The sequence below is a fragment of the Rhinopithecus roxellana genome, chromosome 9 (genome assembly GCF_007565055.1).
Source record: "Rhinopithecus roxellana isolate Shanxi Qingling chromosome 9, ASM756505v1, whole genome shotgun sequence".
Lineage (NCBI taxonomy): Eukaryota > Metazoa > Chordata > Mammalia > Primates > Cercopithecidae > Rhinopithecus > Rhinopithecus roxellana.
Window position 1 is genome coordinate 37,147,517 of NC_044557.1, and position 17,388 is coordinate 37,164,904.

General features: G+C 36.5%; 1 protein-coding gene across 3 annotated transcripts in view; it reads right to left on the reverse strand.

The window, feature by feature from the left end:
• The window catches only part of LOC104672629 (cytochrome P450 7B1), a 211,019-nt gene that overhangs the window by 21,660 nt on the left and 171,971 nt on the right, over nucleotides 1-17,388 (reverse strand). For all 3 annotated transcript variants that reach the window (XM_030938144.1, XM_010376461.2, XM_030938145.1), the window contains exons 2-4: nucleotides 16,249-16,385; nucleotides 7,602-8,189; nucleotides 6,930-7,136 (exon numbers count right to left, since the gene is read on the reverse strand). In XM_030938144.1, coding sequence (XP_030794004.1) covers nucleotides 6,930-7,136; nucleotides 7,602-8,189; nucleotides 16,249-16,385 — 932 coding nt within the window. The remainder of the gene's footprint in view (nucleotides 1-6,929; nucleotides 7,137-7,601; nucleotides 8,190-16,248; nucleotides 16,386-17,388) is intronic.

Below are 17,388 nucleotides of genomic sequence, written 5' to 3' on the forward strand. Positions count from 1 at the left end.
GTTACAATGCAAAAACAAATAAGCATATCTGGGTTTCTGCCTCACGCTTAGGCCCTGTCTGTATACGTGGAATGAATGTACTGTGACATGGCCAGGCTGTTAATTTGGGTCATCTTAATGATTGGTGCAGGCTGGCATGCCATTTGATTAGTCATGGTGATCAGAGGATAGCAGCAATGGATGGAGTGAAATGAACAGCTAGGCCCTGCTGCAGTCACTGGGGCTGAACACTGGGTGATCTTAAAGAGAAGGTGGTTGTAAAAGTGGGAGAGGGGTTGGATATGGAGATGGTGTGCCCTGGAAGGTATGATGGAATGGAGTGAAGCTCATGATGTGTGTGTGTGTGTGTGTGTGTGTGCATTTTTACATAACTGTCTTCAAGACAGTTGAGAAGTTAAATAGGAAATTGTGATAATCATATAATTTGAGGCAAAATAATTAATCTTTGGCTCAACAATTGTATATCTTAAGTAAGGTTAAAAATAAGTCTGAATTGGTACAAATGCCTATCTTCACTCTGCATCTCAGACACAGTCTTTGGTTCACAGATAAAACACAGACATGTAAATTCAGCATTCATATATTCCATAAATGTTTATTAAGGCCCAACTCTGCTCGGAGCACTGAGCCACTGTTGCTGGTGTGAAAAAGGAACACAGCACATGGACTTGGACTTCATAGGCAATGCAATCTAGGTACTTCAAAGTTGGAAGATACATATAAACAGGAATGCTCCCAAGATCCTACTGAAGATATTGCACAGTTGCTTTTATTTATTTATTTAATTGACAAATAAAAATTGGATATATTTGTGGTGTACAAGTTGATGTTTGGAAATACACATACATTCTGGAATGGTTAAGTCAAATAATTAACATATGCAATTACCTCACATACTGATCAGTTATTTGTGGTGAGAACACTTAAAATCTACTCCTTTGTAATTTGATACTACACTTTTTTTTTTTTTTTTTTTTTTTTTGAGACGGAGTCTCGCTCTATGGCCCAGGCTGGAGTGCAGTGGCCGGATCTCCGCTCACTGCAAGCTCCGCCTCCCGGGTTTACGCCATTCTCCTGCCTCAGCCTCCCGAGTAGCTGGGACCACAGGTGCCCGCCACCTCGCCCGGCTAGTTTTTTGTATTTTTTTAGTAGAGACGGGGTTTCACGGTGTTAGCCAGGATGGTCTCGATCTCCTGACCTCGTGATCCACCCGTCTTGGCCTCCCAAAGTGCTGGGATTACAGGCTTGAGCCACCGCGCCCGGCATACTACACATTTTCTAACTGGATAACTCCAATGGCAGCATTCAGTAGCTTTCTACTAAACGCTATTCTAGCATTTAGTAGAAAGCTATTTTTCATATTGAGGTGAAATTTTCCTCCTTTTAATTTCCACCCTTTATAAAACACACAGGCTAAAAAAGTCTAATCATTCTTCCACATAACAACCGTTTCAAAGTATGTAAAGACAACTATCATGCCATTTTCTAATTGTGTGTCAGAGATGATACATTGTTTAGCCTTTGCCATGCTGGATGAATTCAATTAGTCAATCTGCCTCTTAAGACTTGGCACAACTAGGTGTGTACTATTTTAGTTGGAAAAGTAGAGAATTATTAATTTCTGTCCCTAGACACCATGCTTCTACTACTATTTCCTGGGAGCAGATGAGCAAGAGATTTTTGAAATAATATCACTATTGTTTTAAATTTTCTGATATCCCAGAGATTATCAGCAACCCTGGATGCCCATTAGAATCACCTGGGATTGTTTAAAAACTAAATGCCCCATTCCTGTCTAATGGAATCAGAACCACTGCATTAACTAAAACCTTTCAATTAGAGGCTTTGAATCTTGGCTGCACATTAGAATCACCTAGGGAGCTTTTAAAGCCATCAGCCTGCACCCCAGACCAATGCAATCAGAATCTCTAAGGGTAGGGCAAGGTATGCAACGTGTTTAAAGCCTCCCAGGTGGTTCCAATGAGCAATCAAGGCTGAGAATCATTGCTTTAAACCCTTTTCTGCTGAGTCACGTTTCTCATCCTATTCTTACAAAGTTGATATTTAGATCTAAATACAATAATTTGCATTTTCATTAAAGTTGTTTTTCAATCCTTTCACATTCTGTTTCCAGCATTCATTATATTATCTAACCACCTTAGCTTTGTGCTGAGCTGAAAATGTGATGAACATCAAAATCAATATTTTTCACTTTTAACTGCTGTTCCCTTATATTAGATAGAAAATTTTCACTATTTACATCCCTGAGTTTCTGATGCACCTCTTTGTAGAATATCCTTCCCCCATTTCCTCCAGTTAGAAGTTCCTAAAGTTATATCTTCTGTAAATCCTCATCAGAAGAGAGGATGTTGTTAAACTTCACTATTGTCCTGAATTATGTAAACTTTTAAGCTTTCAAATACACAATTATTTTATAATATTCGAATGAGCTTTTTCAAAATAACACCCATAATCTTTACAAATATACCACACTAATGTAAAATGTTCATAAGGGAAACTGTGTGGGGGGTACACAGGAATGCTCTCTATTATCTTTGTAATTTTTCTATAAATCTGAAACTACTTCCAAAACAAAAAGTTCATTTATATTAAAAAAATACACACAAGATTCTAATGTGAACCTCTAGTTCTATCCTTACCCTTAAACCCAACTGCATTTGAGAATCAGTAATACATATCTTGTAAAAAATAGTGGTCAAGGTCTCCAGTCCATTTCTAGAACATTTTTTTCTGATGTGACAGTCATTATAGGTAGGCATTAAAGTTAGATCTGGCATCAACTTCTGGTTCTGCCACTATCTAGCTGTATGACTTGTGTGCGTTAAGTCATGTTTCTGAACCTCATTATTCAATAATTGAATAAAAATACTTGACAATTAAACAACCTATTATACATAAAACAACACAGTGGCAGGCACATATTCAAATAATTATTAATATTATCATTCAGAATATCTTATCTTGAAGCTAAAAATTCAGCGAACTGTATGATCCTCTGGCCCATGCTGCCTGATCTTGCCCACATGCACATCATGCCTGACTTTGTAGAACTGAGATACAAAGAATTCCTCTCCCCTGTCAGCTGGGATAATGAAAAAAGATCTCAAGGGCTCTGGTATCCAACAGACCTGAGGGGAAAAGCATGGGTATGGTCAGAAAACCCGAGTTAAAGACCTGCCTTTCTTCTTTATCACCTCCACGATCTTAGATGAGGTATTTAGCACCCTGAGAACTTTCCCATCTGTAAAAGTGACAAAATTATAGCTGTCACTGTCCTCCAGAGTATCCTGGTGATGATGACATGAAACAATGTCTATAAGATTGCTCTGGAATATTGAAATCGTTAATATATTTAACATGGATTGCATCTAATGATCATTATTATTTGTCATTAAAGGACCTTAGTATTTTCCTTTCTGTATTCCCGTCCCACACCAACTACTCACAATTGGCTTCAAATCTTTCATCAAATTTCGATGTGGACTCACTGCAAGCTCATACTTCTAGAGTTATAATTTATAATATTCTTTTTAAAAAAGTATTACAGTTTTTGCCCAGTTCCAGTTTTAAGGCATCTCCCTTTACTTTAATATCCCGCAACTGGACCATGTTTGCAACTTTTCTCAATTTGAGAATATGTCACTGAACAACATTAGGTGTCTGCAATTCACCTGAGCCATGTGACAGTTTTAATATACCTTGACATTCTAGAGTATATTTGCTCTTTTCACTGGTGAGTCATCAAAAGAGCGCTCCTATGAGGTAAGGTAGACTTGAGCAATGATGTTCATAAATAATTGCAAATGAAGAAAACAATATAAACTACATAGGGACATTGCAGAGGTTAAATGCCATTTTGGTGATAACAACAGATAACATTTATTGAGTCTATACCGTGTACCATTATACTAAGTTATTTATCTGTTATTCAAATAAACCATTAAGAAGTGGTATTCATCAAGCTTATTTGCAACTGATTTATCAAAATTCCAATTTTGAGAGCTTTTACTCCTTGCATTATCTTTTTTTCTTATCTTTGTCTTTCTGAATTATCTTTTATACTTTTCTTTTTCCTATATCTAAAACCTGCAGTTCTAAATACTAACTCCACCCCAGATTTTTTCTGGGATAATTGAAAAATTCTTACTTTTCTCTCAGAGTTTCTCAAACTTCCACTCTATCAGCAATTTTTTCCTATTGAGATTTAAGCACCAAGTAATAGTTACTGAAACCTCATATCTACCAACTTATTTTAAATTTCCATTTAAATGTAATTATAGAGATCTTAACTAATTATTAACAGGTAAAATGTTTTACTGAGGTCATGATAAGCAGAATCTTAACAAGATACATAAATATAGAAAAAACATAGAGTTGTTTTCTTTGCCTAAAATAAGAGGACAATAGTTTTAAAGAGAGATTGTCAAGAGCATTGAAAAAAGGACAGATCTATCATAACCTCTTACAGCAGATGATTGCTTTAAATTACTTAAACAGACTTTGACAGTTCCTTCTCAACCCTGCTTTATAATCAAAGTGTGCTGACATGCAAAATTTCTGTAAAAAGAAGAATGTCTTTTCTCTTTGCTGTAATAGTGCCAAAATCCTACCTCCTGGAAAAAGTACAGCAATCATTTTGTCATTGTTATCTTTTTTCCTCTTATAATGATAAAAGTTTAATTTTTTTAAGACATTGCATTTAAACTACATAGAACTGTTTCCTAAAGAAGACAAGAAGGATAAGCACATACACACATACCACGTGGCACATGGTAAATATTTGTGTACGTCTTGCCTTTGCACATATAGTTCATGCTCTTTCAATACGGAGAAATACAACTGAGCTATGACTATCTGCAGAGGTTATTTGTTATGTAACTAATTCACATATAAGTTTGCTCTGATCTGCATAAACCTTCTATCTTTTGAAAGAAAAAAAATACACATTATTTTCTAGGTCACAGTCGGCCCCATCATTTTAAATTCTCGTAATGAACAACACTGGCCTCTGCTGGTAACCGAGGTCGTGATGAACCATCCAGGCTGCTGAAGGTACTGCCTTTATCCAGGTGGATCTAAACTTGCTTGTGATTTTTGTTGTTTTTATTCATTTGTCAATGACAGGAGACTTGTAAATTTATGAGGGATACAACAGTGAAAATCTCTAGCTCTAGCTATGGGCTTAAATGGACTCAAATTATAACTCTGGAATCTGCCATTTCTTCTAGTCTAATAAATTTAATGTTTCCGCTTTAATACTGAAATTTAAAAATGATTTTTTAATAGCAAAAAGTTGAAAGTAAAAAGAGTGAATGAATTACAACTACTTTTTTTTTTAAGAGTAATAACTATACAGAACACAAACATATTCCTTTTAGTGTATTTGCCTTACTTCCCAATATGTGTCATCTTATTCATAAAATGCAAGGGAAACTGCTTGAATATATGGGAAATGCAACCTAGATCTTCACAGAAATTATAAATATGCCAGAAAGTACTGTGTATCCAAGTGGAGCACCTACCCAAAATTTACACAAATGTTCTGTATTTGTTCCCCAATAATTCTGCAAAGAAAAATTAAAGAGCATTTGTATTTTAGTAATGTCAAGATTTTTTTTTAAAGAAAATATAAAATGTATTTGATAACCTATGCTAAAGACACAAACTACAGGGCAACACATTTTTCCTAACTGACTGCCAGTATAAGGCATGCTTTCTGGCATTGTCTCAATGGGCCTTAGCCTAAGAAGTGAGAACAATCTCTAGAACACTTGGGCCATTTTCTTCAATGGCCACTGATGGTGAACACTGACCAAACCTGGGAGGACTTTTGCTCCTGAAAGTTCCCATTAAAGAACCCGGAACATATTTAAAAGATAAAAAATTGAGACCAATATAGACTAAAATGCTTGCCTACATTGTCAAAGGAATAAACAGAAATATGTGAACATTTGTTCCTGCATTTGTCCAAAGAAACTTGGAATATTGTACCCTAAAGGATACTGCAGGATGAAATGTCAATACAGAAAGAATAGAGAATAACTCATTGGTATGGAATTTAACTTTGGCAGTAGAAGTTCAATCAGGGAATGGTAGTGAACAGCCTTCTCAAAGTAGTAAAGGGGAATGAAATCTGCCGTGATTAAAAGCTCCAGTCATTGAGGTACAGGCCTATGTAGAAATACAAAACAACCTTAGTCACTACCAGCCTCAAACATACTGAAATAGTGACCATGTATATCTCATGAGTCAGTGATTATTTTATAAAATATCAATGTTTCACAGGAATAGTTTGTAGTTGTTGCTTTTCCTTTTGTTTTTCTCCCTTTCTCTCTTCCTTCTTTCCCTCCCTCCCTCCTTCCTTTCTTCTTTTCTATTTTTTCCTTCTTTTTTTTGTAGGTTTAAATCAAGAACTTCCAATGGAAAACTTTTTTCTATGTTTTTGAGAATCACACACTCCATAAAACGTCTAACCTGTGCTTGAAAATATAGACATCATTTTAGGCAAGAAATACAATTTGCACACAGGGTGCCTTTTTTGCAACACTTTTCTTTTCAATCCCTAAATACTTCTTGACAAGATAGTGCAGCAGTGTTGGAAAGCATTAGCACATCAACAGATGCTCAGAATCAAATGATTTAATAGGCATAAACTTTTTTTCAAATAATTGCAAAGCTTTGGTTTAGCCTTTTGCATACCTTGCATAGTTAATTACCTAGGCCTTAATGTTTACATGCAATGAGAGTATCTACGGCTATAAACTACATAATTTATAATTGATGTAAATGGGTGTTATTATGTCAATTAGGCAGCTGTGTCCTCTACCTCTTGGTAAACAGCTATGAGTGATAAACTGAGTTTGCAGAGAGGTACCTTCTTTTCTTCATAACAGATAAACATAAATTACCTAGGCAGATCAGGCTGTCCAATTGTTCTCTGGTGAGGTGGATGGGAAATCCAGACCCTTTCTTTTGACCTGTTGACTGCAGCAAACGGTCAATTTCGTCACGCACTGCTGCCATAGCTTCTGGGTGCCGCAGAAGATAATACATTGCCCAGAACATAGTTGGAATAGTGTTTGCCACAGAGGCCCAGAGAAAGCCTAAATGATGTGCTGGGAGAAAATAAGTGAAAAGGAAGATTAATAGCGTTTATTACACTGATTAGATTTGCAGTGTGCTAATTAAAAGATGTTAGGACACAGACCCAGCCAAGGATCAGTGCATGCTAATGAGAACCAATAGGCTTCTGAAGTCTAATTTTCTGCTTAATGAGAATAGTTTAAAATGTAATGTGTATGGGGGGGCGGGGTGGTGGGGAATGAGATAAGAGGAGTAAATGCAGCTTAGTTATACTCTTTCTCATTATCACCATTAAGTATCTTGTTTTACCACCTCAGCAAAAAAAAAAAAAAAAAAAACTCAAGTATCATACAGGGTTATATCAGAGTAAAACATTTTATCATCAGCCAATTAGAAAGAGCATAAAAAATTTTCAAGGTCACCATTTTGTCTTTTTATTTCAAAGGTCTATTGTAAATTATTTTGTTTTAGCCAAGTACTCATTCAGAAGTTCTTACCTCCTATTTCAAGGTCCTCATGAATGTAATATTTCTCCAGGACATCTTGTCTGCTTTGAAAAACTTCTGACCGTCCTTGCATCTTGGCTAAGTTTTCTGATGACAAGCATTTTATAATTTTCTTCCTAATAGACTTGACATTTCCTAGAAGCTCAATGGGTATGTTGGATACTAAATATGCAAACTTGTCATCAAATTTTAAAAAATCATCTCTTAGCTCACTAATAAACTTGTTGTCACAAACAAGAACTTTTCCATATATAGTTGTAAATGTGATCTCAAATATTATTGAGCTGCAGAATGGATACAGTTGTGCCGTGTCCCAACTTGTTGTTTTTAATAGCTGGGATTCAAACACTTGTTTTAGATTCTGCATCATGCTTTCCAAGAGTATGTCCAAAGATTTGCCTTGCAAAAATTGATAGCAGAGGTGAAGCTCATCATTCATGTCATGATTTTTTTGCAACTGACTGATACTAAATGCTTTCTCTAATAGTTTATTAGAAAATAATCGAAAGCTTAATTGTTTATGATTTTTTATCACTAGCTGGTACTGGAAGGGGTCCAGGATAAATGTTATGTACTTTCCTAAAAAAAAAAAAAGAGAGAGAGAGAGAGAATATAAGTTCATTTCTTAATAAAACAGAAATAAACACCATGAGTTTAAAAATATTTTAATCAAAATTAGAAAGACCCTAATAACTCAGGCACAAAGTTTAATACAAATCCATTTTATTCGAAGGTACACTACATGTTTCCTTTGAAAATGAAAGATGGTGGAAAATACTCTAGAAACATGAAGTAAAATATCCTGAAGTTCTTACTAACCTTTAAAAAGATGGCTTACTCTTCCAATTTTTATTCTAACTAAAGTACCTGAATATTTTAAATATCCTTTAACTATTCTCATAATCCCTGGACTTCAATACTTCTCATATTTTTCCCTCAATAAAGCAGAAAACAAAATGGCAACATGCCCTTCCATTTCTGAGTATTTATACTTCATAAAGAGCTTTTTCACACTTAGGTGGCATCTGAGTTTTGTTCAAATACAATAATTTTAACTCACATAAATGACCATACTGTATGGAGCAGGTACTCACAAATAAATGTCTAATTCAACACTAGCAAAAATCCACTAATGCCAGCATTTTCACTTTTATGGATGAGGGAGATTTAATAACACGTTCAAGGTCACATACTGACTTGTGACTGACACAGGAGTCCGGACTAGAACACATCCATTCATCCATTCATTCAGGAATTCATTCACCATTCACCACATTGATTAAGATCCGGAATCTGGGTTGGATCCCTTTCCTCTCGAGATACAATGATGCAGAGAAATCACTGCATCCTTATGGATTGTGACATGGCAGAGGTGAAACACAGCATAAGGAAAGCAAAAAGTGGAGTTTGCTTCAGTTGGCCTGGAGTTATCATCAAGGTCTCTTTGAGGTAATGACATTTACCTTTTCCACATATCAGTGTTACCCAAACATCGATTTAAAAACTTGGGATGCTTGCAAAAAATACAGATTACTGCAAGATTTTGATTCAGAAGGCTTGGAGGGGGTCCCACAAGGGTCCTTTTTGATAAGGTCCTCAAGTGATTCTTATAAGTAGGCATCTTGAGGAACACAGTCATACTATAGTTTGTCTCTCAAAATTGGCAGAGACCTTGGAGAATTGCTAGCTTACCCTCTGCATTTATCAGCTGATAAAGTTGAAGAAAGTCAAGAGATGTTAAGGGTCAAGATCATGCTGCCATTTTCAGTGGCAGACCCTTGACAAGAAGTTACTCACCATGCACTACTCTTTGTCTTCTCGCTAGACTGCTGTTTTAAGATTCCTTCTAATTAGAAATATCAAGCAGGTAGTAATCAATAATAACATTTAATGTCTTATTGACAGAACAGGCATAAACTTTAGATGATCCTAAGAACATTAATATCTACTTATTATTTTCATGTCATTATTCCTGTTTGAGTCTGTGTGTGTGTGTGTGTTGCTTTGTTAGTGGAACAACTTCTCACTTGTTATTTATGGTAACTCAAATGGCATCATAGAAATTTAATTCAGTTTGGTGCAAGATATTTCAAAAAAAATTTTGAAGTAATTTTCAACCTAATCCTAGAAACAGATGAATATGTTTTTGTTTCACAATTTTGAAACACAACTTAAGTTTTTAATATACATGAATATACATGTGCTATGATTTATTTTCTAAAAATGACTCAGATGACTTAAATTTTATTCACTCATTTTCCCCTTGATTAATTCAATAATGTGAGTGGATCTAGGATGCCAGTAAAGCTAGAAGTGGCTATTCATTCTGGTCAGATCCTAAAGCTGTCTTCTACAAGGTAAACTAAATTTGTGTGTGTATATGTGCTCTGGGGAGAGCAAAAAGGATTCAACCCAATTTAAGCATACTTTATGACACCTGCTTTATCATAGCCACTTAATTAAATAAAATTGCCAGCATCTGCCTGACAAATAATTGAAAAAAATCAATTCTCTTATTTTGCAAAAGATACAATTTTAGGCAAAGTTGTGGATTTTCACAGGTGGAGATTCACACTTTTCTCCTTTCACTAAATAAAAGGATTCTGCTAAATATCTGGGGTTATTTTAAATTATTCCCTAATATTACCAGAATGGATAAAAGATTCAATTTGTAAAACACACAATATTTAGAGAATATTTTGAATTTTTTTCTACAATTTTCTATATTAATCTAAATCTAAGTGGAAAGAGAAAAACATATTCAGACATGACAGCATGAGCTACCTGTTATTGGGCCTACTGAAGTAGAGGCTGTATACATGTTACATTTTTTGTTTTGTCTACAATCATTACAAATACACACATTCATTCTCTCTCTCTCTCTCTCTCTCTCTCTCTCTCTCTCTCTCTCCCTCTCTCTCTCTGTCTCTTCCTGCTCCCTCTCTCTCTCTCTCTTTCTATTTCCTCCTCTCTCCTATCCCCACCCTCTTGGGAATGAGGGTATGGGAAAAAACAATGAAGTTAATTTCAAATAAAAGGAATAAAAGTTGAATGTGGACAAAATGGTTCAAGTTAGCAACCAATTACTAATAAATTGCTTTTAAAAAATGTAAGCAGTTGTTTGTATGTCGGTTCTTTATAAAAATCAGTACTGATTAGCTTCGTTTTTCTGTAGATCTAATCTCACTCCTTTCAAGGCTCTTTTCACTCTAGGATCTGTGTTTTCTCTTTCTCATTCTTATTTCAGTGTCCTTCAACATCAAGGCATTATGTTTTACCTACTATCTTTTTGATTGACATGTGAATTGCTTCAGAAGAAGACATTTTGATTTTCTGGATTTTACTTTTCATGTGGGTTTGGAAGTACTAATAACCCTGGAGATGTTAGCTGGCTTTCCAACTTTTAATCTTCAGTATAAACAATTTAAGCTAAGTTTTCCAAAATTAATATTAATTTAAACCATCTGTTCACCATCTGCTAATGTGAGATGCAAAACCAGAGTTTCTTTGTGATCTTTAATCAGACAGTTAGGAAAACTCATATACATTCATAAAATGAATTTAAATTTCTTAACAAAGGAAATTTTCTGAAAAGGTATTCTGAAGGCTGTGTATTCTTGCAGCAACATTAACTTTTGCTCCAGGGTGATTTTATGTAAATGAATGGCCAGTGTCAGCAGGCATGTTACCTAGTTTACAAAGATCACAAGGTAAAAACAACACCCTTTTCCATGTTTTCCAAAAAGAAGAGAATGCTGTCAGCAGTTGATATGAAATATTGATTTAAAGAATTTCAGAGTTTGCATTTGTCTAAAATATAAATGTCAAAGTGGGGCCATATCTGCAAGAAAAATACAATATAAATCATTCTTAGATGCAGTAAATTTGAAGTCAGGTCAAAAATTTTGATATCTTCCTTGCCAATCATTTCATTCTCTTCCCTTTTTAGGAGCTAATGGCCTTACAATATTAACTCCAGCATTCCTGTATAACTTGCATAAGAGATTTTACACCTTAGTAGCCTTTCCACTTCCTTTAAAATTAATACTTTAGGAAGGTAAAGCTACATAATTCAAAGTATATTCATAGATGTTTTTTAAAAATTCAGTCATTCATCCTAATGTCAAACCAAAAGTTTTGACATCTGGATAATTATAAATCGAATTTTGATGTTTCCATTTCAGATATTTGGTGCTATACAAAGATATATATATATATATATATATATAGCCACAAGAATTGGCTGCTTGGCATAGAAATGTCCCATAAAAAGATATAACCAATGCCAGAGGATCACCTGAGGCCAGGAGTTCAAGACCAACCTGGGCAACATAGGGAGACCCCATCTCTACAAAAAACCTTAAAAAATATTAGGCAGGTGTGGTGGCATACACCTGTGGTCCCAGCTACTCAGGAAGCCAAGGTAGGAGGATCACTTGAACTCAGGAATTTAAGACTGCAGTGAATTATGATTATGCTACTGCACTCCAGTCTGGTTGACAAAAGGAGAACTTGTCTCCCCCCAAAAAGAGACAAATTTGAATTTTAACAATTTTCATAATTAGAAGCTTTTAATCTCTGTGTTTAGCTTGTTTTACAATAGAATTTTTTAATCTCAAGCTGCAAATATCGGTTGGGAGAGTGAAATATGAGTCAACTTTGTACTTTATGAGGATGGCCACATGCACGTATTCCCCCTCTTATTAGGAAGATTTCACTAGCTGCTGAAAATGATGTACAGTGGTGCTTTGCTGGGGTGACATCTAGGGAAAACGATTCCGCTGCACCACCACACAAAACCAATTAGAGAACTATTTTCTGCGACAGGTCAAGAATTTACATGGTTTCTCATGAAAAGATGTACCTTTTAATTTCTTTATTAAGATGACATCCATGTCCCTTGAGACTTTTAGGGATGACAATCATTTGCTCATCATGCAAGAACATACACTCAGTGAAATCACATTATGAGACAAGAGCGGAAGACTTTGTTCTTCATGTCACATTTTCTAAATGAGTTACTTTGCAAACTGATCATTAGAACCATATACATTAATGGGATTTCTTGACAGGAATTTATTCAAATTCTAGTAAGAAGCAAAAGGGAGGTATCGTGCACATTTAACTGTGGTTGTCTACTGTTGAGTTCAAACATAACCATGGTCAAATTATTTAGATGTTAGAAATTCAGCAAGCTTCTTGGTACCTGAGATTAAGAAATCAAGTGTCAGCAGAAATTGACAATTTTCTGAAAAGTAAATAAAGTGATTCAAATCTGCCACAACTTTCTGCATAATCATCTTAGGTTATTTTTGTACATTTTTGGTATTAAAAAAAGAAAAACTGAACATTTCAATCACTTGTTCTATCTATTCATTAGAAACACCGGCATTAATTATTTAAAGTAAGAATGACTTTTTTTTTTTAAGTGAACAATATAGTTTTGGTACCATAAAGCCCAAGGCTCACTTAGAGGAGAAGCACCAGCTCAGGCTTTTATCTGTACAGTATTCCAGTGTTTCATCAGCTCTAAGGAATTAGGGGTTTCTCCATCCAATATTCATTGAGAATCAGTTCTGAGCTCTAGACTAAATGTTGACAATAGAGAAGCTAACAGAATAATGATGGGAGACAGACAAGTGAATTGGTAATAACTTCACAATGTATTAAATGCTCCTACAGAAGTGATACTGGGAGTAACTGGACCCTGGAGAAGAGGCACCAAATATAGGAGGAGTCAGCAAAGGCTATTGAGAGGAAGTAATGTGTGACTCTGGCCTCAAAAGTTGAGTCCATGTCAGTCAGGTAAACAACAACATTCTGGCAGAAAGAACAGCAAGATAAAGAAAACCCAGAGGCCCCACCAGGTATGGTGTGTGAGGAGAAATTTCAAACAACATGGTGCATTCATGGTGTATGAAGCACAAGGCGAGCAGCAACAGGAGACTGGGTTGGAAAGGCTGGTGGAGACCTGATCTTCGGGGGGCCTTATAAGGACTACTGTATATACTACAATTCCTCTAAAATGCATGATTTTTTTCAATTTCAATTTTTCTGAAATCAGAGTGTATACAATTTTTTTTTTTTTTTTTTTTGAGACGGAGTCTCGTTCTGTCAATAGGCTGGAGTGCAGTGGTGTGATCTTGGCTCACTGTAACCTCTGCCTCCTGGGTTCAAGTGATTCTCCTGCCTCAGCCTCCCAAGTAGCTGGGACTACAGGCACGTGTCACCATGCCCAGCTAATTTTTGTATTGCTATTTATTTATTTATTTTTAGTAGAGATGAGGTTTCACCATGCTGGCCAGGATGGTCTCGAACTCCTGACCTCATGATCCACCGCCTCAGATTAGCCAGCTTCCAGGCAAAGGAGTAAGTTGTGATGAAACTGTCTGTCCATGGGAGAACTCAATCATGCTGATAATTTCCTTCAGTTGGATCATTTCTCCCAAATACTGCATTAAAATGGTAGCACTGAAATTAAGTCACTGTAGTTTCCAAAGGTTGCCTCTGACCCTCAGCGAAGTAGTTACAGGCAGAAGAAAATTACTGGCTCTCTAAGAACAGAACACAAACTTCCAAGGCTGGTTGAAGGAAGACGTAAGGGTTGAGCTAAGAAAAAGGCATGCATGTAGATGATTTAGATAAAGAACCAGAATGGGGAGTATGGAGAGTAAAGGAGGAGTAGAGTATTTCAGGAAGGAACAAGAGATCAGCATTGTCAAACCAGGTAGAGAGGTCTAGGTAGGTGGACCAGGAAATAACTTCAGCAAGGCCGAAGGCTGGTTATAGTTAGGAGGGCTCTAGGAGACACACAACTAGAGATCGCAAATATACGCAACTCTCTTGAAAGAGCTGGATGAAAAAGAAAAGAAGAAAAGTGGAAAGTAACTAGAGGAGAACCTTAAGCATGATTATAACTGATGGTAAGAATCCAAGAAAGAAAAAATGAAGATGCATGTGTGAGACAATGAAGCAAGATGTACCAGCCCAGAGGAGGCAGGAAGAAAGGGTCTTAGGGACAGGGAGATGGAGGGTCTTGAACATTCTTTGAAATTGGAGAAAAGGTAGTAGATCATTGGGAAACGTAGGTACATTTGGTAGATACATGGGGATCTCAGGGAGATTATACTGGATGTCTTTAGTTACCTTGTGAAGGAAGGAGAATGAACTGTGTTACCAGAGCCCCAGTGAGAGTGAGGAGTGAGACTCAGCCTCTTCTTGCCCTCCCAATGGCAATATTCAACAAGCAAAGGGGTGTGGGTAATCTAGTGTGTAGAGATCAGCTTTCGGAGCATAGACAGGACATGGAAAAGCAAAAAGAGGGAATAGCTAGCCCAGGCCATAAACTGATGTGGAAGATTGTGTACAATGAATTCCTTCCATCTCTCTACATGTGCCCGCATGCTATGTGGCTCTGCTACTCCTTCCAGGAAGAGGTGGAGTCTCTTTTCCTGCCCTTGAATCTGGGCTGCACTGTGACTTGGTTTAACTAATAGGATATGGTGGAAGTGAGGTTTTGCAATATCTGATCCTAGGCCTCAAGAGACATTGAAGCTTTTTCTCTCACTCCCTTGAGACGCTAACTGCCATGTAAGAAACTTTTCTTGAGGATGAAAGACCCTGTGGACAAGGCGGCCCACCCAGGCATGTGATGAGACCATCTGGGATCATCCAGCTCCCATCCACAGTCCAGACAAGCCATACAAGTGACTCAGGCCAGATCAGTTGTTATTTTAAGCCATTAAACTTTTGGGGGATTTGTTACTCAGCAATCAATAGCTGATACAGCTACACAGTTTGGGTCTTAAAAAAGGGTGAGCTAGGAACAGTCCAGCTTCTCCCAATCCTGGAATATTTGGGGTGTGTAGCAATCTTGCTGGTTTTTTTCTTCTTCATTTGTCTCGGTGTTTTGGTGAATACTTTATTAAAGTCTGAAGATGCAATGAAAGTTTTAAAATGAAAAATACATTCTTGACCAGTGGTTGCTGGCAACTCAGAGGTAGGGGAAAAAGAATGAATAGGTGGAGCACAGGAAATTTTTAGAGGAGTAAAGCTACTCCATATGATACTGTGATGGCGGATACATGTCATTATACGTTTGTGAAAACCCAAAGAACTACACAACACAAAGAATAGACTGCAATGTAAATCATGGATTTTTAATAATTGATCAATATTGGCTCATCAGTTGTAACAAATATACTACATAGATACAATCAGGGAAACTGTGATTGGGGGAGGGGATATATGGGAACTCTCTGAACTACTAAATTTTCTGTAAACCTAAAACTGCTCTACAAAATAAAGAGCATTAATTTAAAAAACACATTCTAGCTTTTGTACAGTTATATATATATATTTTTTCTACCATTCTTAAAACCAAACTAAACCAAACCAAAATGACAGGTGATGGCTGGAAAGAGGGGTTCCCTAAGTACCATGAAGAGAGTTCTGTAATTTGATTTTTAATGTGAGGATCACTGAACTAAAAATAATAGTTTTCTTTCACATTAGCTCCACAAAATAAAATAAAAAATATACAAATATTCTACATTTTGCCTAGAGAAAAACAGAAAGACATTAAAGAACAAGTGAAAAATTATGTCATATATAAGGTATTAATCAAAGCGCTTCTTACCACCGAGAAGAACAGTGAAAGTGTCACCATGTTGCTTTTGAAGTGTTTTCATGAAACTTAAGGGGTCTTTTCGTAATTTCAGGACCACTCCAAGATAAGGAAGCCAACCTTTTATCAATGGAGGCTCACCGGGTCTCCTATAAGGAAAAAAAAAAAAAGATAAAAAGAACAAAAGAAAAATCAAATCATTCCATTCTTATTTGAATGCAGGTGGTTTATTTATTGAATCTAGAAGATGACTGCATGGATTGCACTGCTTCTTTCTATTCTCTTACTCAGTGATTCTAATCATAGACATGAGTTTACTGAGCTTCTCCAGTATGTATGGTTCAATGCATAACTTCTGGTGAGCAACTTTATTTCAACAGTTTTTGGGGATCAGGGAGTTATTGGTTACATGGATAAGTACTTTAGTTGTGATTTCTGAGGTTTTGGTTCACCCACCACCCAAGCAGTGTAACTGTACCCAATATGTAGTCTTTTATCCCTCACCCCCATTCCACCCTTACCCCTGGGTACTCCCACTGAATCTCCAAAGTCCATTATATCATTCTTTTTTTTTTTTTTTTTTTTTTGAGACGGAGTCTCGCTGTGTCGCCCAGGCTGGAGTGCAGTGGCACAATCTCGGCTCACTGCAAGCTCCGCCTCCCGTGTTCACGCCATTCTCCACCTCAGCCTCCCAAGTAGCTGGGATTACACGCACCCGCCACCAGGTCCAGCTAAATTTGTTTTTGTATTTTTAGTAGAGACGGGGTTTCACCGTGTTAGCCAGGATGGTTGCGATCTCCCAACCTCGTGATCCACCCAACTCGGCCTCCCAAAGTGCTGGGATTACAGGCGTGAGCCACCGTGCCGGGCCTATTATATCCTTCGTATGCATTTGCATCCTGGTGAGCAACTTTTTGAAGGAACTGTGTCTTGCAAGGCCTGTATGACTGCCTGATAGTTAAGTTACAATCTGTTTTATTTATTTCCTATTCTGTTTCCCGTCATCATAAGTAGGTACCTGTGACTAAGACCTCCAGGAAATGAAATCAACTGATATAATTTACTCTATGAAATTGTTAGTTATAATACCAATAAAAAGCAAATGATCAGCTGCCTGATTTTATTGGTCTTTCACAAGTCATGTTATAAATG